General features: G+C 34.7%; 1 protein-coding gene across 4 annotated transcripts in view; it reads right to left on the bottom strand.

Moving 5' to 3' along the window:
• The window catches only part of KITLG (KIT ligand), an 83,112-nt gene that overhangs the window by 13,300 nt on the left and 44,739 nt on the right, over nucleotides 1–25,073 (bottom strand). For 2 of the 4 annotated variants that reach the window (XM_036236329.1, XM_036236330.1), the window contains 4 exons: nucleotides 23,253–23,315; nucleotides 10,945–11,115; nucleotides 8,592–8,751; nucleotides 7,780–7,863 (listed from right to left, as the gene is read on the bottom strand). In XM_036236329.1, coding sequence (XP_036092222.1) covers nucleotides 7,780–7,863; nucleotides 8,592–8,751; nucleotides 10,945–11,115; nucleotides 23,253–23,315 — 478 coding nt within the window. The remainder of the gene's footprint in view (nucleotides 1–7,779; nucleotides 7,864–8,591; nucleotides 8,752–10,944; nucleotides 11,116–23,252; nucleotides 23,316–25,073) is intronic. The other 2 variants (XM_036236331.1, XM_036236332.1) reach the window with 1 other exon arrangement.

Raw genomic sequence — 25,073 nt, 5'->3', positions numbered from 1 at the left:
CAGAGGAGATTTGATTTGGTTAATGTCGACACATAAGGAATACAGACTTGACATATTACTGGGGTGGGGTTTGGGGGAGGAACGATTCATACTACCAAGCAAATCTATCTTCTATGCCTTTATCATCTAATAGCTTTTCACTTTCTCATTCTTGACATCTTGCCAAGCAATTTTAAAGATGACATTTTATAATTCACATCAAAGTCTGCATGCATTAAGCTTCATCTGGTCTGCCTCAAATATTAAGTCATTATATACACATTGTGGTTAGCTTACTTTTGGGTACCTTATGCCTAGAATCATGATGCTTCCTCATCGCATCTTCAATGTACATTTACTGGACGTCAGGTAGTAAATGACACTGTGCAATGAACTGAAGTTTTGATTTTTCAGACTTTTTTATTTTGGAGACTATTGGACATTAAAAAACAGTTGAAAGCACCAGTGTCTCCACATTGCTTACTCTAAATAAGTAACTTAGTGCAAGAGAAGACATGTGACATTAGCGTGGAACACCTTCATTGTTCTTGCTTTGCTCTTCCATGAGAAGCGTAATGATTCATAATTTAAACAAAGCACATCTCTTCGCAGGGCCTCTTCCTCTGAACGCAAAGCTTAACATTTTGACAGATTTGTGCTTCCTGATGAGAAACAACTTAGTTGTTTGGGAACACGGACACCTGTGCCAATTTGGAGGCGTTAAACTCAGTTTTCTTTCGAAGATGTAATAAATTTAGAAATTATACATTTTCAAAAATTATATGATCAAAATATAAACTAAGCCAAGAGAAAGTAACCACTTTGGGCTATGCTATTTTACAATGACATTAGAGTTACTGTCAGCTCACAGTCACCTATTTAACATATAAAGTACCAAAAGTATATAATAAAAAGAACGGAGTCGCTGTATGTGTATCAACATTTACAAGGAAAAAAACTCACAGATTTAACTGAAGAGGGAAGAAACAAATTTTTTTACTATAGTAAGAACAAGAATTGCCTATTTCCCCACCATTTGTAAACTGAGAACAGAAAATTCACTAATTTTATGACTTGTACATTTCCCAAGAAACTCTAATAATAATATTTGTGTGTGTGTGCTCACAGCATGTGTGTATGTTAGGGATGCAGTGAGTGGTGGATATGTTTGTACCTGCATTCCAGTAACACATTTAAATGTTCCTTAATAGCCAACCTGCTGTGGCCCACACTACCTACTGGGATTGCTGGTGTAGTTTTGATAGATTTGATCAGGTAACCTCTTTGAGGGGCCCTGACCAATGTTTACAGACAAAACAAAGGAAGCTATGATGTTCTGGCCCCAGACCCCAGTGGAAAACCGAGGAGCTAGGATGGTGCTACGAAGAACTCTATAACCTATGTTTGGGTAAGTCAGATGCCCTGGAAGCTAGACAGCCAAACACTCTGCTCTTCCTGTTTTATCCAAAGACCAAATCTTGAATTGCACTATCTGGACGGGAGGGAAGACCACACCTACTAGCCCAAAGCAGAAGGAGCTTCCTAGAGAGTGAGGTATTCTGAGATTCCCCAATCAAAATCTTTCTCAGATAAGACAAGCTCCTAAGGGAAGTATTTCAAAAAAAGCCCTGCTGGAGGAAGACCCTAAGGAAAGTTCACCTCACCCAGAATACTGTGGCTTTTTTCAACTTTGAAAGTTTCACCCCCTAGGACTATGGCCCAAAACAGAGTCCTGGAAACTTAACATACAGCAGCAGCCTTCCTGCAGGACATTGGAAGGGAGAGGCCTGGTAAAGGCTATGAGGGGAAGGGGACCACAAGAACAGAGCTTCACCTCCTACAGAAGTCAGTGTTTCTTCATGTTTGTTATTTGTCTTGTGATTTCAAATGGCTTAATGGCCAGGCCATTGGTTCTCTCTAATGAGATACTGCCATCTTTCTTGCAGGGAAAGAAGAAATGACGTTATCAGAAAGGGCTTGCTTGTACCTCCAGGGCACAACTCCCAATACTTGCTACTGCTGCTATGCACACCAAGGACCAATGAAATTTGAATTACATGCTTCAAGGCTAATATGAAGGATATTTGGGTCCAAAGCCCATGCCAGTAACAGAACTTTGCTTTTATGTGAAGACTGTCCAAAGAAACTTTGTAGAGCAAGGGAGCTTATCTGGACAGGATCTGAGTAATCCCAAATTCCTGGCTTGTTGTTAAATTAATTATATATCATTATTATGAAAACTATCCACTCTCCAAAGTTCATGGGAACTGCCTTGTTTGGCTTGACTAATAATACTCAACATCTGTATAAATACAGAACACAACATTGTGCTACAAGTTTGCTGAACTACTTTTTAGAGTCAAGTCTGTTTATAGGCACCATGGCTGTGAACACGGATTGCTTGGTGCTTAGAAAACATGGGACTTGGTGCTGCTCCTTGATTCAGATCCAAAGCTCACCACAGGCTTGCCACAATTACTGACCAAGAGCGTCGGCACATCCAATTGTTTTAATAATTAATGATGAACACATATTACACACTAAGCACTGCTCCAAGTATATACACTAACATTTAAAACTCACAGAAACCCTATGAAGGAGATATTATCCTTCATTTAACTGAGGAGTCCAGAGAGATTAAGTAGCTTGCCCAAGGTCACACAGCTAGCTAACAGATGGGATATAAGCCCAAGGCAATCTGACTCAGACTGTACTTCTTGAAGATGTGTACGGTAATGTCTGCAGGGATCTCAAACAAACATTTTTAAATATCCCTTTAGCATAGTACAAAAGATGTTACTATCACTTTGGAAATACAACTCTATTTAATTTGAATTCTCCCTTAAAGACTACAGAGAGGACATTCATATCGCTGGACTATTCTTTCATATGCCCTGTTCCTCTGGCTAGCATGGCCACTTTTTGGGTGTTATCCCTGAAAACTACCATGCTTTCTTCAAACTTCTCTGACACTATTTCCAAAACAGTCTTTTCTCCTCCATGCTATAACTAAAAACACTAACATACTTCTATTATTATACATACTATAATATATAGTTGACTCTTGAATGTGGGGGTTATTTATGTAATATATATATATATATTACATATGTAAATATAACAAAATACTGAGAATTTCATTTATGTCTGTTTCTCTTATGAGAATGGAGGCTTCATAAGAGCTAGTCTTGTGTATGGATACCTAGGTGACATATTCACAAGTGACAGCACCTGGTCAAAAGCTGATTATTATATAAGGCCTATATTTTTTACAATAAAGAAAAAAGGAAGCAAAACAAAAAAGAAGACTGGCCACTCATTCTACAACTTAAAAAATACCTTCAGACTCAGAGGCACAGACCTGAATATGTATTCTGCGTTCAGTTTGTCTTCTGAAGTAAATAGAAAAGACTTTTGCTTCCAACCATGATGGCAGCAGTTTTGCATTACCAACTTAAATAATTATTCTAAACAAATTATATGAGGTAATTATTTTCTGATACTAGCCAACAGGCAGCACAAGAGTGTCCTGATAATACACATGGTGAGCCCCACGATTATCCTGACTTTCTGACTTAGGAGGCTCCATCAGACAGTCATGGAATATAGAACCCAAGTAAGGCTCAGTGTTCTCACTGGGACAGGGCATCAGAATGAAGTTCAGGGTTGCCGACATGGCAGGAGTTTGTGAGGCAGGATTATTTGCAGGAAAGGAGCCATGCAGAGAAGGAGCACCAGAAATCTCCAGAGGAGCCTCCTTAAGTCACTGGTCAAATAATAAGCTGTGCACTCACAGAAAGAGATTTCATAAAACCCAACATGAACAATGCTTGGGAAGCTATGACTTTGTCAGATACCGTCGGTGTCTTTCAGAGACAAAAGAGTTCTGATGAGTAAGAATGTAGAGATTTCCTAGGCACTCAAGAGATATCTCAGAAAGTATTCCATGCTTTAAAAATAAGGTTATTCTTCCAACTCCTAAAGAAGCTTAAAAACAAGACTAGAAAGGAAAATAAAGATGATCTTCCAGTACAGTAGTCTCCCCTTATCCACAAGGAATACATTCCAAGACCCCCAGCGCATGTCTGAAACCGTGGATAGTACCAAACCCTAATGTACTGCTTTTTCCTATACAAACACACCTATAATAAAGTTTATTAGCTAGACACAGTACGAGATTAACAACATAATGAAATAGAATAATTATAACAATATGCAATGATCAAAGTTATGTGTCATCTCTCTCACTTTCTCTCTGATAACTGGTGTAATAATCAAGACAGTTACTACATGACATGATTCATGTCCTGTGGGATCGAGTGGGATGGTGAAAGATTAAATGACACTACTCAGAAGAGCATACAATTTAAAACTTATGAATTGTTTATTTCTTGAATTTTTTCATTTAATATTTTCAGACCACAGTCGACTATGGGTAACTGAAACCACAGAAAGCAAAAACCACAGATAAGTGGGTCCAACTGTAATTGAACTGCCATTGGAACAAAACTGAACAGTCTCTAAAGGAATGCTATAAAATCTGGATACTCAATAACACAGTATCCATAATATCCAGCATATATTTAAAAAATTACTAGTCGTCTAAAGGGAAATGTGATCCATAGTTAGGGAGAAAAAAAATCAGTCAAAAGGAAACAACTCTGAGATAACCTACACATTGGAAGTAGGAGACAAGAACTGTAGACCAGCTATTTTAACTACATTCAAGGGCCAAAAAAGGGCCAAAAAAAGAAAATATAGTAATGAATATACAGAGTAGAATCTCAGAAAAACATAAAAATAACAAATGGAAATTCTATAACACAAAGTACAAACTTAGAAATGAAAAATTGCACTGCATCCAAACCCACAGAATGTACACCAAGAATGAACCCTGTGTACACTCTGGACTTTGGTGAATAGGATATGTCCATGTAGCTTCAATTGTAACAAACGTACCACTCTGGTGGGGGATGCTATGCATGTGTGAGGGCAAGGGTACATGAGAAATCTCTGTACCTTCCCCTCAATTTTGCTGTGAAACTTAAACTGCTCTGAAAAAAAAATAAATTCCTAATTAAAAACATTTTGAACAGAAAAAAAAAAAAAAAAAAAGTATCAGATAAAAATTTACCAGATTAGTGATAACAGAAGAGAGTCCGAGAACTTGAAAACGGATATGTAGAAATTATTCATTTTGAAGAATACAGAGAAGGGATGTTGGAAAAAAAAAGAAAAAACTTAAACAAAGGCTTCATGATTCGTGATACAATATCAAACTGCCCAATATATGCGATTAGTGTCTCAGAAGGAGAGATGAGAGAATGAAAAAAAAATTGAAAAAGTTATGGCCAAATTTCCCCTAAATTTGGAGGAAATAAAGTTATCCCAGAAGCCTGACAAACAACAAAAATGATAAATACAAAACAAACCATTTCTAGGCAAATCTTAGCTAAACTGCTAAATAGAAGAAAATTCTGAAAGACGGCAGTAGGAAAAATTACCTGGCACATAGAGAAAAAACATAATACAAATGTTGGCTGTTTTTTTTTTTTTTTATCTGAAACAATAGAAGCAGGACAGAATAACATTTCGAAATGAAAGAAAAAAATTCTGTTAACCTAGAATTCCATATCTAGTAAAAAGTACTTGCAATACTAAAGACAAAATAAGACACATTTCAATTAAAAGAAAAAAATAATGGCAAGGTGTACTAACAAGAAATGCTAAAGGAAGTTCTTCAGCCTGAAAGGAATGAGCACTAGATAGAAACTTGATTTACAAAAGGAAATGAAGAGAATAAGAAATAAATGTGTGGGGAAATATAAAAGACAATAATGACTTCAAGCAATAATTTAAAGACTATTGTGGGGTTTATGACTTCACAAATATGTCAACCATACCACAAAAGATGGTTGTGGGTAAGTGACGCTATCTTGTTTCAAGGTTCTTACGTATATATTTCGAAGTGCTACAATATTGATTCTAAGTAAAATGTTACAAATTAAGATGAATGTTGTAATTCCTAAAGCAATCACAAAATGATGTCAAGAGGTGCTGTTAAAAATCCAACCAAGTAATTAAAATAGATCACACACACACACACACACACACACACACACAATTTAACGAGAAAGAGAGCTAGAAGGAGGTACAGAGGATCAATAAATAAACATGGCAAACAGCAAACAATAACAAAATGGAAAACCCATATCCAACCATACTAATAATTGTACTAAATATAAATAGATGAAACAGTCAAGTTCAAAAGACTAAATAAAATAGCAAGAATCAACTATATCCAATCTACCAGATAGACTTTAAAAAGGAAAAATGGCCAAGTCCACAATCGAAAGGAAAGCTTTCTAATCTAAGTGATAAAAAAAATTAGACAAAAAAAATTTAATGGGGATATAGAAGATATGAATAACACTATCAACCACTTTGACCAAATTTGAGAATGCTACATCTGATACCTGATAATACACACAAAATAAGTCTTGAATTTCAAAAGATTGCAGTTCTCTAAAAATAGAATATTTTAGAAACCAGTAACAGTAAGATATCTAGAAAAAAAAATAATTTTTAGATATCAAACCACCCATGAATCAAAAAAGAAATCACAAGAAGAATTTAAAAATATTTTTACAGAAATGATCATAGAAACACAACATATCAAAATGTGTGAGATACATAGGAACAGAATTTAAGAAGCTAAAAGTTGCTTCTTTGAAAAGATGTCTTCTGACTAACACATACAGTTCCTTTACAAAACTTTTCAGCTCTGAAGAGTTATGTAATTCAGAATTTTAGATTTTAGAAGGTTCTGTCCTGTGGATATTATATATTATTTAATAACCTCATATCTGGGTAGCACCCTGAAATCAAACACATTAATATTTCTGTAGTGAAATGTATAAATAATTTTAGCGGGACAAAGACTATAAGTAGCCTCATCTCAGTTCAGGTCAGGTTTTGATGGCAAAAATTCCACAACAAATTGGATATTAGAGGTTCTTTTTTTAAATTTCCGAATTGCAGAATTGATGCAGTGAATTTGTAATAAATTGATTCCTCCTTTTTACAGGTCTTCTACGTCCCTGAACATATGACAGTGCCCCATTACTAAGCCTTATGGGATGACAGTCTGATTACAGGATGAATTTTTTTCCTTTTAACAGTTTCCATGAAACTAGAAAGTCAGAATGTTTAGTAAATCCAATGACCTTTGTAATAACCTTTGCCTAGATTTAAAAAGAGGACATTAGGCTTCCAGGAAACTGGGTTCTTGGCCAAAGTGGACACAAATTTCAAGGAAAGAAGCATATTCTCTTCCAACATATAATTTTATAGTATAATAACAAAACCATCAAATTTCCAAACACACACTACTAAATGGTGATATATACAAAAATAAAATATCCCTGGAATTCCATACAACCAGCATTTGTACTTTTCATTTTACTATTCCATTTTTGTCAGGCAAATTCTAAATGGGATATAGTTTAAGTCAACAATAAAAGAAAGCTTAAATAATATTTCTAAATGTAATTACATGCCTTATTTAAAATAACCCTAGCAAAAAGTTTATTGGCCCAATTCTCTAACCACTACCTCAAACTTTAGGAAACCCAATTCTACAAATCTAATATTTAATTCTCAGGGAGACTATAACAGGCAGAACAGTAATAGAACGTTATTAACAGTGATAATTGTAAAAATTTCCTTTAAAGCCCATGCAATACTCCTATAGATGCTAACTGGAGCTATGCATGCATTAAATCAGATATGTGTACTTACTATTACTGCTACTGCTGTCATTCCTAAGGGAGCTGGCTGCAACAGGGGGTAACATAAATGGTTTTGTGACACTGACTCTGGAATCTAAATAGAAAGCAATAATGTGTCAGTGTTGCATGGCAATTTACATAAGTTACAGTGTCCCTAAAAGGCCAAGTGCAATACCAGAGTACTTTCAATGTCTACTTCCCGAATCTAGATTATTCAGATCCTATTTATTTCATACTGGGTCTTCTACTGTTCTATTTTTATTAAGAAATTTGCAACAGTCACCTTACAGAACAAACATTCATTGCCTACACATGATAAATGTAAATTACACAAATTGTTAGTAATTGGTCATTTTTTTTAAAAAAAAAAGCAACGAAATTAAGATTTTGTATTATAGGGGACCAGTGAGGGAAAAAGTCAATACAGAGTAACTAGTGAAGGTCAGAATTCATGACTCGGAGTTAGATCCTTTAGGAAAAGATTTGAGAAGGGGACGTTAAGAAGATGGTAGGTAAGGAATAACAATTGTACATTACTAGCAAATATCAGATAAAAAATATGAGTGACTATCTCATTTATTGTTTACTCACACACACTCACACATACTTCTTTAATTTGAAAATCATGAGGGTTGTTTTGGCTTCAAAAACAACAAATATACAGCCATTCATTTCTTTCATGTTATTGATATTTGCTTTTATATTAGACATAACACACATATATCCTTCTCTAAACGTATATATGTAGGTAGATTCTTACCTACATATATAAGACTCAAGCCTGCTTTTAACATTTAAAGTAGAAATGTGTATATGTCTTACCTTTTTCAGGACTTAATGTTGAAGAAACCACACATTCACTAGTTTTAGATGACACCATCTCCAAGTCCTTGAAGGCATCGATGGATCTATTAAAAATTCTAAAGAATTCTTCAGGAGTAAACAGCTTGGATTCTAGGCTCTTAGGTGATTTTTTTATATTCTAGAAGAAAAAAATAGAATAATATTTTTCAATTAGTCTACAGATTTAACTGACATCAAATATTCTACGTCCTTCATGATTCTAGTAAAGCTAACACTCTTAGACAACTGTTTTAACATACATAATTCAAACTGATAGAGCAGGGTAGTGATCCCATCCAGTTCAGTCTGAGGCTCAACTCACGATAAAAGGAATAGGGGAGGCAGTGGATGTAAGTAATGTGAATTACAGTGTTATAACAATAAAATAATCCTAACAACAAATTAGAGGCATTGCCTTTTAAACATGCTCATTAAAATCATTATTTTTTTTTTAATTTTTAAATCTTCTATAACACGGCCTCTAAATAGCAAAAATTAAAGTCTGATGATGTGAAATTTTGGCAAGGACCTGGATGGAGCTAAGAGGACTCATACCCTGGTGAAATGACACAAATTGGCACATTTGATATTATCTAGTAAAGCTGGACATATGCCCATCCTGTGACCCAGAAATTCCATTCCTAAGTAAATACTTCACTAGAGTGAAGCTTTTGCACTTATGCACCATGAGACATACAAAAAAAGTTCTTAGCAGTAGTTGTTTATAAATGCTGTCATCAATCAACAGAAGAGTAGTTTAATAACTGATGCTGTACTGAATCATTGGAATATTCTATGACCAGTAAAAAATTAACCACAGCTGTATGCATCGAAGTGGATAAATCTTATAAACATAATGCTGAGTGAATGAAGCAAGTTACAAAAAATAAAAAATAGCATTAATTTCTATAAAGTCCCTCCAAAAAGCAAATCAAAGCTGTATTTTAGGAATTCATAAATCCATGATTATCTACAAAGAAAATCAGGTGGTAGTAAGAGTTAACACCTATGTAGCACTTACTATATACTCCTCTAGGTGCTATATATATATACTTAATCTCTGAAACAACTGAAAAACACTGAGATCAATCTCCTGGGTTCCAGCCCAAGGTCATGATCACTAAAAGCACATTCTTTGGCATTTGGAATTCTCTTCCTGACATTGTCATTTACTGAACACTTAAGTCATCTTTCAAGTCCCAATGCATATAATATTTCCATCATGACGCCTTATCTAATATACCTTCTGTTTTGTGACCTCTGTTTCTTATTAATGCCATCAGCACTCTATTTGTAGCAACACAATACAAAAAGAGATGTTAACTCTAAGATGTCATTGATTGTAAGATACATGACTCAGAAATTAGAATGTAAAATAAATAGTAAATAAATATAGTGATCAGGTTATTAGCATGATAAGAATTCTGAGACTGGAGGCTATAAATGGGACTGATGTTGGGTCTTAAAGAGTAACCGGGATTTTGATGGGGAGGAAGTATTTGAATATTACACTACAGAATCATATTTAAAATCTTAGGTTTAAACTTCTAGAAGGCCTATAGGCTAAACTTGGGCTTGTGAACTCTATGCCAAAGCAAGTCTCTCAATACCTATTCTATATAGTAATAATAAAATATAATAATAATAAAAATATTTATTAATATTCTTTGTCAGACACAGTGTTAAAGCACTCATCAGAAATCATCTAATGTCAACTCTATCAGATGGATCCTGTCATTGTTCCATTTTAGGCATAGAGAAGGTAAGTACGGAGGTGTTAAATTCAAATAGCAAATTACTGACAAGAGTCAGGATTTAAACTCTAACACCTCATACTAAATCTCTAGTGATACACTACTTTTTTAATATGCTTGGAATCCAAATCATTGCCATGCCCACATTCTGAAGTTGGTAACACCTAACCATAAAATGACCTGGAGATGTTAAAATGTACTTCTTCGATATGACATGATTCCTGTGGCTAAGAGGTCAAGTATAAGCACTCATTGTAGATAATTTTCCATTTAAAGGTAAAAGAACATTTGAAACCTAATAGGAAAGGTATGATAATTTCATTCACTTATGAAATAAAGTTAGGGCTATTTTTACATTATTGTGCGAATCAATTTTTGTATTAAGTGACATTTAAGTCAATGTACACTTCAACATTGTGCTATAACTACAAACACCTATTTCTGTGCTCATCTTTCAAAATATTTTGAAATTAAAAATTTATACATTAAAAATAGCACACATAAAGGCATCCCCACTCCCAATCAGCATAGGTTTGAAAAAGAATAGTAAAAAGCCTTTCCAGTGAATACAAGGTTACCTCGAATGTGTGTCCTTCCATGCACTCCACGAGGTCATCCACTATTTTCCCAAGTTTGTCTATGATAGAATAATTACTTAAGCCTTCAGAAATTTTTGAAAACTTGTCCAGAAGATCAGTCAAGCTGACTGACAATTGTTCCACCATTTCATTTATCCAACAATGACTAGGCTGCAAGAAATGGAAAGAAAGGAAGATAAAGCATCTATTTTAAGTACATTTAACCTGGATCACCCTTCAAAGACATCAACATTGCCATCACTGACCTGTCAGACAAAGGAGCGCCTTATATCAGCACAGTTCAGTTCTTGTGTTTTGTTTAACTCAGCTCTAACATCTGTTTCAAAATTTACATGTGTATGTAGATCAGAGGAAAGAGTTGATGGTAAAGATTTTGCTCTTCCGTGGAAGTAAATTAAGATAAGAGAGGGTCAACTCTTACCCTTGAGAAGGTCCAGGTATTAATGGAATTTAATTCTATTGAAGAATACTTATTCTTCAATAAATATTGAACTGGAATATGAAACGATAAATTAACAACAGCTATTTTTCTAAAGTGTTTGATCATTTCAAGCATCCTTCATAGGTGAATTCATGTGAATGTTACCCCCCCAAAAAAACCTGGCTGAAATGTGGTCTGCGAGAGAAGCACTTTTACCTTAGTAGGAAGGACCAGCTATGTAATTTGTGGAGCCAAGGTCAGAATAAAAATATATTTATCATTCAGAACTTGTTCAAAAAGGATTAAGAATTTCCAGATGGTGACAGGAGAGCATTAAACCAAGCATGGAATCCTGCCCATGAAGTCAGTCCATGATGCCAGCCCTGTTTGCTAGCTAAAAGCTCAAGTCTTAGAATCAGGCATAACTGAATTTAATTTGGCTGAGAGACTATAGTAAGCTGCATAAATTCTCTGAACCTCACTTTGCCTGTCTCTAGAACGGGAATAACAGAATAAGGTAATTGTGTGGAGATGATGTACATAATTTGAATGTAAGTTTCATGAGGCCAGTATTTTTATAAAATCTTTTTCCTCATGGTGTGCCTAGGAACAGTGTCTGACACGTGAGATTTGCTCAGAAACTATTTGCCGAACTGATGCATGAATGAATAAAAAATGAATGAATGATAAAAAAAATACATCAGGGGACCACATTTTCTGTAAAAAGCCAGATAGTAAATATTTTAGGCTTTGCATGCCAAGAGGTAAAAATCAAGGATATTATGTGCATATGCTTATACAAGAGAAAACGAATTTCCACAAAATTATTATTGCAAAACTAAAAATGTGATAATATTTGAATAGAATTTCTTTTGCATAATAACTGAATTTATTTTGTAATATAGGTCTGCTAATAAGAAAATGGAATTCTTTATTTTGAGTCAATATTTTGCTTAGATGGAGTTCAAAGTCAGCATTTTCTATCATCGAATAGACTCTAAATGCTCATATGTAAAAATCAATCTCAGCTGGCTGGCCATACAAAATCAGGCAGTGAACTGGAGCTGGCCTATGGGATATAGTTGCTGACCCCTGCTATAAATGGCTGTGGATCAATAAAAGTTTAGATTATTAGGAAGAGTTTCTTAGAATATTAGGATGGAGTTTACTATTTTTTTAAATTAATGTGATATTACTTAAAATATAATTGGTCATAAGTTTGTATATATAAAAAATATTTTAATAAGTCACCAAAAAAACTTCACAGCTTTTTCTCATCAATTCTCAGAACACCCTAATGGAAAAAGGTAATTCTTTTTTTTTTAGTTTTATTTTAAATTTTAAAAAGTTAGACATTTATACAATCCATGAAGTGATCTCCCCACTTATTCTAGCATCCATCTGGCACTACACACAACCATATGTTCGGTATGATAAATTATACTAAAAAGATAATATATTAACATTATCTTTTTAGTAGAGGCTCTGATTTATTTTTTTAAACTCCAATACATTACAGTGAGAAAAATAAGACAATCATTACAGACAGCTAATTGACTTGGCTTATTAAGATCCTAAATAATTTAATATAACATCTGTTATATTGTAGTCATAGAGAGTAACTGATGCAATATAAAATGAATCTAACCACCATCTACTTACCAACAAAGTAGGGGGAAAAGTCAAGTAATTTATTCTACATTTATTCTAAATACAAGGGGGCCATCTTATATTCATTTAACAGAACAGTTTTAATATAATACAGCCAAAAAAAGAAAAACTTGTTTATCTACAATAGGTAAGCTCTAATTCCCAGAGGCATTAAATGTCATTCAAAACTTAGAATTGTTGGCTCTGGCTTTAGATAGTAGAATAAACAACCCTCCAGTGGAAATTAATTTAATTAGGCCATTGCATTAAATTCATCAACTAAGGGCAGATTTCCTAGAATATGGAATACAGCTCATACTATAAATAATTTAAATAGTATTTACATGGTAGAAGAGCCTTCACCAAATAGTTAATTCTATTTAACTGCAAATTTTTCTGTGGTGAGCAGAATCCATTTATTAATCTCAAACTTATTCCTTGCTCCACAATCTGAGCACAGTTGTCTGTCTATCCTTCTCCTGGATCTTCCGACCTAGAGAAACCAAAATTAAATTCTCTTGTTTTGAATTGAACTAGGGTACTCCTTTTGTTACTGTAGTCTTGCTTTAAATAAATAGCTTCTTTTTCCTCCACTTTTTTGTGGTTAAAGTGAAAAATATTTTGTTTATATGTATCTTATTTTTAAACTGGGGAACTACACTGCTTGTTGACACTTCTATTTATTTCTATTTTCAACTGAACTCCATGTTTATATTCTGCATTCAAGTTCTAATTTAGCTACAACTACACCCACACTTACCTATCAACAACAATACAGGCAATCAACTTTTTCTAGTAAAATTTTCAAAGTTAAACCTGTAATTTCTTATAGTTAAATCACGTGACTTCCATAATCGAATCTTAGCCCGATATCTGTCCTTTTAAAGTAATGAACAATTCATTCATAGTTGTATGAACTTCTGGACTATACTGCTGAAAAATGCATTTCTCAAAGTTCTGTAATTGTATTTCATTCCTTATTCATTCTTGCCATAATTTCCTTGGGAAAGACACTATAATAAATTTAAAGTTCTATATTTTCATTAATTTGTTTAAATAATTATATTTTAGCTCTTTAAGGTTCTTGGATTTATTAAAGATAAAATTGAGGTAAACAAATAATATTAAATATTAGCCAGTTCTGACCTGTCTGCCTGCAAGAGAGAAAACCAGTTTTGACTAGGACGTCGAGCAGTTTCGTATTTTCTTTTTAATTAAATATAGTCAATGATTTGCAAAGAGAACACGACATGGTAAACTAAATATTTCATGTGTGAGATGATAGGAGGTTTTCCTGTTTTTCAGCTCTTCCAAGATTATGATTAGGAAATGGATGACTAAAGGTTGTGAAGTTCACAAATGTATTTTATTTTTCCTTTGCCTTAATAACAGTAATTGTGGACACTATTTCTTATCTTTCGGAGACCGTTTTAAATTTAAATAGTTCTATATAAATATTAACTCACAATGTTCATTAGAAGAATGTAAGATGTAAAGTTAGAAGAATATGAAGAATTAGGAAATCTGACAAAGCCACACGAGATGTCAAAGTGTTAATATAATGAATACCTTTCAAATTCCCGAAGTATATATAATTTAGTTTTATTCACCCAAATATATACATACAAAAAGATATATTAGTCCTTGCTTTGAAAGAGAAAACTTGCCTGGATTTTCCTTAACTCCATACTCTCAAATTTCTCACTTCTTTCTTGGTAGCTTCTGTCTTACATTTTCCAGATTACAGCAGCTATAGCTAGGACTACTGACTGAAACAACATATCCTTTATATTCCTCTATATTTAGAAAGTGTCATTCTAGCTTGCTAACTGAATCAATGCTATTGAATCAATATCCTTGACTGGCTAGCACACCCCTACCACTGAAGATCTGGTTAAAAGCTAAACTTTCTAAGGGATTTTAAAGTACCATGAGCACCAAATTAATGATTTAACTAACTGATTAAAAATATAATAACTACTATAATTAAAAGCATTCTAAACATAACTAGGTACATGAACACTTTTGAAGGCCAACAATAAAAATTACCATGCATGTTCTAAAACAACATATAAAATAGATGATACATAAATTTCATAAGATGTGTGATATAACACCTCTGCTGTCTCAGAATTGGTAAATTTGAGACCGACGCTGAAATAAATTGTGTTGCTTTGAAAACATTTTGGGGAATTCCTATATCTAGCATGCGTTCTCCTGTTCCTCATTCTGCTTCATTCAAGAAACTGTTCTGGTTTATTAGTTGAAAGAATCTGACACATTATCCTGTATTGGTCTTAGATGTAGAGAGAGAGAGTCTCTAAGAACAGTCACTATAAGCTTTATGGAATTAAAAACTAAAAGTGGGCAAGGCATACTACAATAAGTCTTCACTTAACATTGTTAATAGGTCCTGTAACTTTAAGAGAAATGAAGTATAATGAAATCTACTATACTATAGGCTAATTAACTTATATTTATTTTATATATATATTTTTTTATTTACACTTACATTTATATTTAACCAAGGTTAAGTTCTATGGCATCTCATCAACATTATAATAATGAAACAACATCAAATGCAATTCAAGGACCTGCTGTATTAACATTTCCTCGTGGATGCACTTGGCACCACTTTCCATTTGGTATTATTCCTACAGAAACCTGTGTGCTTCCTTAGTGGTCCTACGGTAGTTCCCTACAAAGGAGTTGAGGTAAAATATCCATTAGCGATTCTGAGAAAAGCACTGGCTCATACTCTGAGGCCTCTGAGGAATAGTCACAGAAAGTATTGGCCCAGTCTTCTAATTCAACTAATCTAATTACCAGCATTACCGCCCTGTTTGAATGTTTCTGTTTTGTTTTCTTTAATGTGTGTCAAACCTCAGTCTTGCCAGAATTAGAGGTAAGAATGCCCAGGGCACAAAGCATTCCTTTCTTTCCTCTTGTGCTTCTAGCATTTACCTCCAGCTGAGCAAATCAAAAGAATCTAGAGCCATGCCATTAGAATCACAATAGTTTAGATTTTGAAGGGATACTGAACACCATATGGTTTAGTACCACCAATTTCATAAATGGGAAAACAAAGGCTTAGAGCAGCAAAAAGGTTACCCACACATTTAAACACAGAAACTTGAGGAACCAACACTCTCCAGTACTTGTCTAGTTCTTTTATCAATGAGTACAAAGCCCATAAAGTATTTTTTTCTGCCGAGTTCACCATGACTCTTGTGGTCTCATATCTGGGCCAAATGCACTGGTCCTTCCTTAGGCTCAATTAAGAGTTCTCTGGGAATGGAAATGACTCCTTTTATCTCATTTTAATGAATCTAGAATTATACAGATGAAAGCAAATTTCTCTGAGCAATCATCACAACCAAACAGCAAATGTCAATTGCCATTAATGAACTCTCTTCTCCTGTTTTTTACTCTTAGGACTAGAAAGACGACGTTCCTCTGCTTCTCTCAAACATTCCATGGACAGGCAAATTTAAAACATTCCTATAAAAGCACTTTGCAAAATATCGTGTGCTCACATCACTAGTGTTTATTCTCCAAAATCTTAACTCCCTTCTGGATAAGCTGGGTGGTGTTGTGATTTATTTTAGTCCTTTCTTTAAACAACTGGGTTTTCAGTGTTCACTTTAGGCATTCTAACATTGCATTTTCTTGTTTGAATTAAAGTGATGTAGAAACCTCAATCTGATTAAGATGGTAATCAGCCCAAAACACTATAAATATGTGTTGTTTCCCAGGGCAGGTCTATAAATGGTCCCCAAGCCAGACACAAAATAGCACAGTGAAGAAGAAAAAGCATGGGGAGGTGAGGGCAGCAATGATGAACCAGAGGCTTACTTTCCAGTCTCAACTGTTAACACATTTTGTGATTTTAGACAAGTTAATCTATTTAGAGCTTCTGTTTCTCTGTCTGTGAAATAAAGGGATCTGTCTAATCTGTGCTAGTCAACACCGGGGCCATTAGCCAACTGTGGCTACTTATTACTTAAAATGTGGCTAGTGTGACTGAAGAACTAAAATTTTAATTTTACTTAACTTCGATTTGTTTAAATTTTAAAATCCATATTTGAATTAGCGATTAGAAAACTTTTAAGTATGTTTAAATGAGCTAGGTACGTGAATCTGCATTTTCAATTATAAATTTCATGAAAATGGGACTAAATGTGGAGTTATTTCTGATGAAATTTTAGTGTCTGAACTGGAATATGCTGTAGGTATGGAATATCCAGATTTCAAATATGAAAAATGTAAACTATTCCATTAATAATTTTATATCAATTGTAAGGTGAAATAACATTTTAGATACACTGGACTATATAAAATTTATTATACTGAATTCCACCTGTTTCTTTTTAGTTTCTTGTTTTGTTTTGTTTTTAAATGTAGCTACTGGACAATTCAAGATTACATATATAGATGGCTTCTGTTGTATTTCTATCAAGAAAGTAATGGTCTAGATATTCTGAAGTGTCTTAATATAGTCACTTAGTAAGATGGGCCCTCTAGTTAAATACATAAAAGAGCCACTTAAAAATACCATTCAATGCTATATTCTATTAATTTAGCTAACATTTTAGACATACCCTTTTAAGAAATAAGTTATTTATGGGAAGTAGAAGTAGATGATTACAGTATCTACCTTTCTGGTTTCTATTTCTTTAGGAAGTACTCCAGAGTCAACCCTCAGCATCCATACTTAGAACTAGTGAACTTGCCTTGTGGCCACAGATGATTGGACAGTGGTAGACTCCCTAAGCCAGATGGGCCAATCAGAAAGTCATTTCCCAAAACTGGTAGTAGTGATAGGAACTAATAATTAAATTAGTCTCTGAGCAGGTCCAAAACTTTAACCTGAAAATTTGAAAGCTCTGGGGCAGTTACATTCCACCAGGTGACTGAAACAGAGGAGACAAATTCTACACAGACAGAACAGAATGAGGAACAGATTCAGAGATGGGGAAAGAGAAAGAGAGTAGCTTTCCAATCCTGGCTGGAGTCCTTTTATGAGGCCTAGCTGCATCCTTGCCCTTGACTAGAATGCTATTTTTCAGTGTCCTTAGAATAAGGGGGCTTTCTGTTGTTAAATTTAAGTTCACTACTGTTAGTAAGAAACAAGGGAGTCTCAACAAACAAGATGAGCTCTTCCGACATTTGAAAATCAGACTTTTGCCAACAGTTAAATGCTGACTGGTAAATAGTTCTTTAATAGCTACTACCTACTTGAATGGTGAGGAAATACAAGGGACAGATTTAATCCCTAATCTTTTAGATAAATACAATAACAAGAAAATATAACAAAACAATAATGATGACATCTGACACTTATTGTATGTATAGTGTATCTCAGAGTTTTCCTCTCTCTTTACAACAATACCCTGAGACAAATACATAACATGTACAATTTTAAACATCTATGTAAGTAGTATATGATCAAGTACCCAAAATGAATAGTTTCTGTACTAATTCTATATAACTTCTGAGATAATGAACTAAAAGGTAAGGTCCACAGAGGAGACACCACTTGGTATTGCTGAGCACTTGGCACTCCCCAGCCTTGTAAGAAAGAGGGATTTTAAACTGACCTTGGAAGAGATGTCCATTAAGACGCTTTTAGCCCCAAGATGTTGTGTGATTCCGCTAGTAGAATTTGGATGAGTAAACAGGAGAGGAAAGGACATCCCTGGCAAAATGACATAGCACTAAACAGTCTTGGAGCTAAGAATAATTATGGTGATTTTAGAAGGAGGAACTCACCTAGCTAGGGTAGGAAGTTTGTGTTGGGGGATAACAAGTATTAAGATGAGGTGGTTAGGTTGGGGCAAGACTGAGGAGAGTCAGGAATATCAGCTTCAGGAATATGGCTATCAGCCTTCTGTCATTAGGAACAATGAGTTCTTGAATCTGGAAATGACTCAATCAAAGCAGTGTAACCTTCTGAAGGTTTAAGGAAACCATGAAGGAAACCATGATTCCTCAAAATTGCATACCATAGCTCTTACACCTAAGACACTTTACGAAATGCACACCTATCTAAAAGAAGATGATAATGCTGACGTGCAGACATTGTATGATGAGTGACAGTCATTCACCTCCTCATAATAATCTTGTGGATTCTGTTCAGGCCAAATTTATACCTCAGGGAGTAAAGGCTGGTCAAGGTAAGAGTCACCAATAGATGCGAAATCTGTGGGTGGAACTTAGATGAGGAATTGTACGTGGTCTGAAAGTGTCTCCCCAAAGGCTGCTTCTTAGTTGCTAATAAGTAAATACACAGAAACAGTGGAACGCCTTAACCAGGTGGTCAAAACAGCACCAGGATGAGAAGTTAGACATTGTGTGCCTCTAGATGTGATAACCTGAGGACATATCATTTATTTAGTTTAGAAGCTTGTAATGCATAATGAATATAACCATTAAGAAACATCAAATGTTTCAAGAGAAATACTTTATTTAAAGGGGAGAGCTATATTACTAAAAATTTCACTATCATAAATACAAAGAAAGTCTGAGGAACTCTTAAAGGAAACTAAAGAGACATGATGAATTAGTTTCCACGAACTTAGTGGACTTAAAGCACAATTTTATTATTTTATGGTTCTTGAGGTCAGGAGTCCAAAACAGGTCTTACTAGGTCAAGGCATTCAATGGTGCCATGTTTCTTTTGGAGTCTCTACAGGAGAATCTCTTTCCTTGCCTTTTCCAGAGGATGCCTGCATTCCTTGGCTTCTGCGCCCTTCCTCCTTTACAAAGCCAGCAATATAATATCTACAAACCCCTCTCTCTGGCTCCGACACTCCTAAGATATAAAGATTCATGCGAGGAGACTGGGTCCACCTGGATCATCCGGAATACTTCCCCCTCTCAAAATCCTTAATTACATCTTCAAAGTCCCTTTTGCCATGTCAGGTATTATATTAAGAGCATAAGATATCTTTGGGGAAACTTTAGTCTGCCTATCACGGTTGATATAAAAATGCAAATCTTGATCCTAGATTGGTTCTTGTACTTGAAGAAATGCCAAAACAAACAAAAAAAGTTGATAAAACTGAAATACAGCTAGTAGATATAAGTATTTCAGTTATTCCTAAACTTAATGAAGCTGACAACCACACTGTGGTTGTGTAAGAGAAAATTATTTACTGGGGAAATACACACTGAAGTATTTAGGAGTAAACAGACATGTATATAATTTACTCGAGGGGTTTAGAAAATAATAAACACGTGCACAAGGAAAGCAAGCATCTAGTAAAGCAAACAAGACAATGTTAAACAGATGATTCTAAATTAAAGAGTAAGTGGGTATTTTACAGCTCTTCTGTAAATTTGAAATTATTTCCAAATAGTTAAAACAGATATAATTCAACTATAATTAAAAACTGATGAATTTTTTACTCAAATACCATAAGCAACTCATGGCTTATATCATTTTATTGACATGAAAATGACTACAGACGTGTAGCACAAATTCAACAGTTCAATTTCTTTTCTTTCTGCGATAACATTACTAGTAAATGGAAAGGCTGAGAAATGTTTAGGATTTTTTTTTTTTTAGGTTAGGAACTTAAAAAAATCTTAAGAGTATGGCAATATTATAGCTTCGAGGAATTTAAACAGAATTGGTAATTATCCTTAGATTTAAACATCAACTGTTTGATTACACCCTACTATTTGAGAGAAAGAACCTGCTGGGTAATTTTCTAAGAAAGTCCTTAGAAAAGTAGCCTTTCCTTTTCAGGAGTACTTATCGGATTTTTAAAACAAAAGTAAAACATAGTGTATTCTCTTTAGAACTTTCTTCTGCCCAGTGCCTCAAGCAGAATTTTATTGCTTTGGCCTCAGAGAATTTTTCTGGTACCCATTTTGATTCCCACCCCACCCTTTATTGTTTAAAGACAAAAGATAAAGCAGCTGGGACTCTGACCACTGACAAATAACCAGGGGCCGGTCCACTGGGAAACTCCTCTGATCTTGGCAGAAACTACCATTTTAAAATGAAGGTAAAACAAAGCTTTAGCCCCTGTTTCTACCCAAAGCCGTATGCATGGGCTTGTTTTTCTTGCCAACTGTGGTAGCCAAGAACAGAGTTACTCCAGTTGTGCCAGGACGATTTGCCAAGATCAAATAATAGTGGACTTTTCTCAATTACAGAAACAAGAAAAAAACGTGTGGCAATGAATCAGCTTTATTTTTACAAGTTTGGCTCTTGCTATCACCAGTCAATACTGAAATCTGTGATTTAGCACAATCTATGATTATACCAGCACACAATAATCTATTTCATTATTTTCAGTTTAACACTTGTTTTTCAAAAAGAGCTGCATGATTTCTTTGAGTGAATTTGGCAAGCAGAGGCCTAAAGTGCTTCCACGATCCAGAGCAGGGTGTGCCTTTATTACTTAGATGTTTCATGTAGAACATTTTCCCCCACACAAGTGTAATTATTTAGATAACCACATTCTGTAACCCAGGGTTTAAGTCACATGGCCTGGGTTTCTTTTTAAGACTGTCATTCTCTAGTTGTATAACCTTGGGCAAAATACTTGCGGGGGTAGGGGGGTGGTGTTGTAAACCTCTGTGTGTCAGTGTTGTTTGGAAGATAGGAGTTACCTTAGCTATCTATTCTGCCTTCCTCACAGGGTTTTGCTAACCATCCAAGGAGATAAATAAGTGAAATCATTTTGACAAACACCAAATAATTTCTCCCCAGGTATCACTGAAGTTTTTAAACATAAGGTTAAATTGGCATTTGTTTGTTTCTTAAAGTGTCTGACGAAGTGCTATTTTCATAGCTTTTCCTAAACAAATACTTGCTGCCTGAGTGATCAAATAATTAACTTTCAGGCTGCTATAATTTTACATTCCTATTTCCAGCGAACTCTCCCTAATTCAGTAAAACAGAGCTAGACTTCAGGATAACTGATTCAACAGGAAGATAATATGTTCAAAAGAGTTCTAAGGAACTTTAGACAGTAAAGTAAGCCTTAGAGAATGAACTAATGAAAAGAATTATACCTCTGACATTCTCTTGAAATGATAACCTTGTAGTCTTTGAAAGACTTTTTAAGCACACTCAGTGATGTGCTTAAGCACACTTAAACTGGCAATAATTTTGATGGACTCATCTACAATATCACTCAAGCCTAAGACAACTTGCACAACGTGGATGTATAGTAAGTAGTGAGTTAAGAAAGATGTCAACTTCCAGAGTAGGGTAACCCAAAAGGTTTGAAATTAACACAATACAGGAGTTAAAATGAATCAACACGGAACAACATGTTATATGTCAAAGGCATGTTGCAAAATATAAGCAAGTTGCAAAGTAGTATATGAAGTATAATGGCATTAACATAAAATATAAAAATATGCAAAAATACACTCTTATGAATGGATCCACAGTTTGCAATGTTAGTATAAGAGCATGAGGGTTACTGTGTGCTGTTTTGCTCGACGCAACTTCAGAGGAGGCTATCTTCATGCCAAGTCCTAAAAAATGCTTTGAAATGAAAAATTCCAGCTCAGAATATTTGTTTCTAAGAAATAAATATGTCCCTAAGAGACAATGTGGGGACTAATGGAGATAGGAAAGGGGCATCCAGGGGATTTTGCTATATTTATAATGTTTCATTATTTAAAAAAATATATTTTAAGCAAATATCGCACAGTGGTAAGGTCTGACAAGCTATATGATGGGTACACAGGCATTATGTTATTCCTTATGCTTGAAATATTTCTTCATATATGAATTCTAATAGGTAATTAGAAAAATGAATTTCTTGGTTGCAGTAATAAAGTATTTAAAATCATAACCTCATGTTTTTATTGTAAGATTCTAAGAATCTATCACACAGCTAATAAATTCTGAGATAAAATATTTTGTGTTCTCAAGTTAAATTGGAAAGAGACTTATACAATTGGGGAGAGACTAAAGCAAAAGAGAAATTTGGCAAGCTCTAAGGAAGATGATCTTAGTTACTTTAGGAGTACAGATCTAGGACACAAGTTCTGAAACGTTCACCCATAATTAAAGTCTAGCGGTTGTTTGAAGAATAAAACTATGCAAGGCAAATTCTAAAGATACCATCTTCAAATTCTGACAATTAGCAAATGCCTAAATGACAGGTAATTTCCTATCTCAATACAATCACCTCATCTCTTATCAGATACTAAAATGAAACTCAGAAATGTACAGTTTACATACCAAAATGTCCATTCCGGGGACATATTTGAGGGTTATCTTATAGTCTTTCGGAAGATTTGCCACCTAAAGAGAACAGAAAAAGGAAAAATAAGACTGTAAGAAAATCCATATATATCTCCTAATCCTACTGTTTTCAGTGACTTGAAGAAAAACACATACAAACCTGTTATTTTTTAAGTTATTATGGAATTTTAGTGTTTACATATATAGTAATTTTTCATTCTCGATTTCCTTTGTAATCAAAGCAATCTCCAAAAATAAAGTGATGATGCAAACCTTTTGGACTCCAAATTCAGTTATAGGTGGCTAAGTACATAATCTACAGAGTTTTAGAAACACAATTTGAACTTCGATTGCTTAGTATTTTGTGGTCTTAGAATTCCCTTCCAGGACTATTTTCCTACTTGTTCCTCCACAGAATCAGGAATACAATATATTTTTCTTGTCAGTGATTCTCAAAGTGATAAATAATGTCGACATCACCAGGGAACCTGTTAGAACTGCAAATTCTCAGGCCACACCAGACCTACGGAATCTTACTCAACGAATGATGAGTGCTCAGGTTTGAGAACTACTGTTCCGTATTGTTCTTGGGGAAAAAAAGGGTCTGTGAAAATTCGAAAGAAAAATGCTACTTATGAAATAAAGATGCTTTATAATTTAAATAATTTAGAAAAACTCAGTTCTGTGATATAATTTAATCCGTTTATCTAGGAAGAAACATTTGGGATGTCTCAAATGTTCACCTGGTTTCTTTTAAAGTCTTTAAATATATATCTAACACACTTCTATCAGTCATTGTGGCATAAATTGAACAATTAACTTGATTTGGAACCAGGAAATTTAGAACAAATCTAAACTCTGTACTTTGGTTTCTCTCATCTATAAAATGGAGGCCAAGGACTCATGTCAAATAATCATAAATTGAGATAACTGAATGTGGCAAACACATCATAAACACTCAATCCACACTGAGACCTATACTGGCAAGTGACTTCAAGGCATACAGAGTTCTAGGTTCTCTCAAATTTTTTCCTACATACAGCACCAGCCCTTTCGCCCTAGCCTTCCAGCACTGTTAAAATTCCCATATGAATAATATAGCCAATAACTGATTTAGCCCACACTGGGTCTTCAAAGAATATACAATGTAAAAAAGTGGTCTGGCACTATTACATTTTCAATGGCTACATCTTGCTTTTGCAGACTTATCTTCCTCTCATCCTATCTCTCAAAACTTTACTCTTCCCCATAGTAAGCTAGGATCTTGGGCATGTTTGCTGAACTAGGTCATCTCTGACAATTCTCCCATGACACAATCCATGTTTCCTCTTGACCTTGCCAACAGCTTCTAGAATCTGAGAACAATTTGGTGAGAAAACAATTCAGACAAAGGCATAATAAGTAAATACAGCTGACCCTTGAACAACGCGGGGGTTAGGAATGCTAGCCCCTGCAGGGTTGAAAATCCATGTATAACTACCGGTCAGCCCTTTGCATACATGGATTCCCAACCGCGGATTGAAAATGAGTAGTCAAAGGGAAGCGAAGGCAGTAACTGAACCCACTGTGTTCACTCCCATTCTACCCCAGGCAGTGCCACCTCACACTCACTCATCTCAGCCTCGAGCCTAACACTTACCAAGTATCTACTACGTGCCAGGCACTGTGCTCATTAAGAGCTTACATTGCATGACTGCACAGTCTTCAGATCCCTGTGACATATCATCTCTATTTAACAGATGAATAACGTGAGGCACAAAGAGGCGAAGGAACTTGACCAAGGTCACACAGTTACTTTGTGTTAATCTACACTAGAAC

Source organism: Rousettus aegyptiacus, unplaced genomic scaffold (assembly GCF_014176215.1).
Source record: "Rousettus aegyptiacus isolate mRouAeg1 unplaced genomic scaffold, mRouAeg1.p scaffold_m13_p_2, whole genome shotgun sequence".
Taxonomy (NCBI): domain Eukaryota; kingdom Metazoa; phylum Chordata; class Mammalia; order Chiroptera; family Pteropodidae; genus Rousettus; species Rousettus aegyptiacus.
Note: the sequence above shows the minus strand (reverse complement) of the source record. Positions and strands in the feature narration are given on the sequence as shown.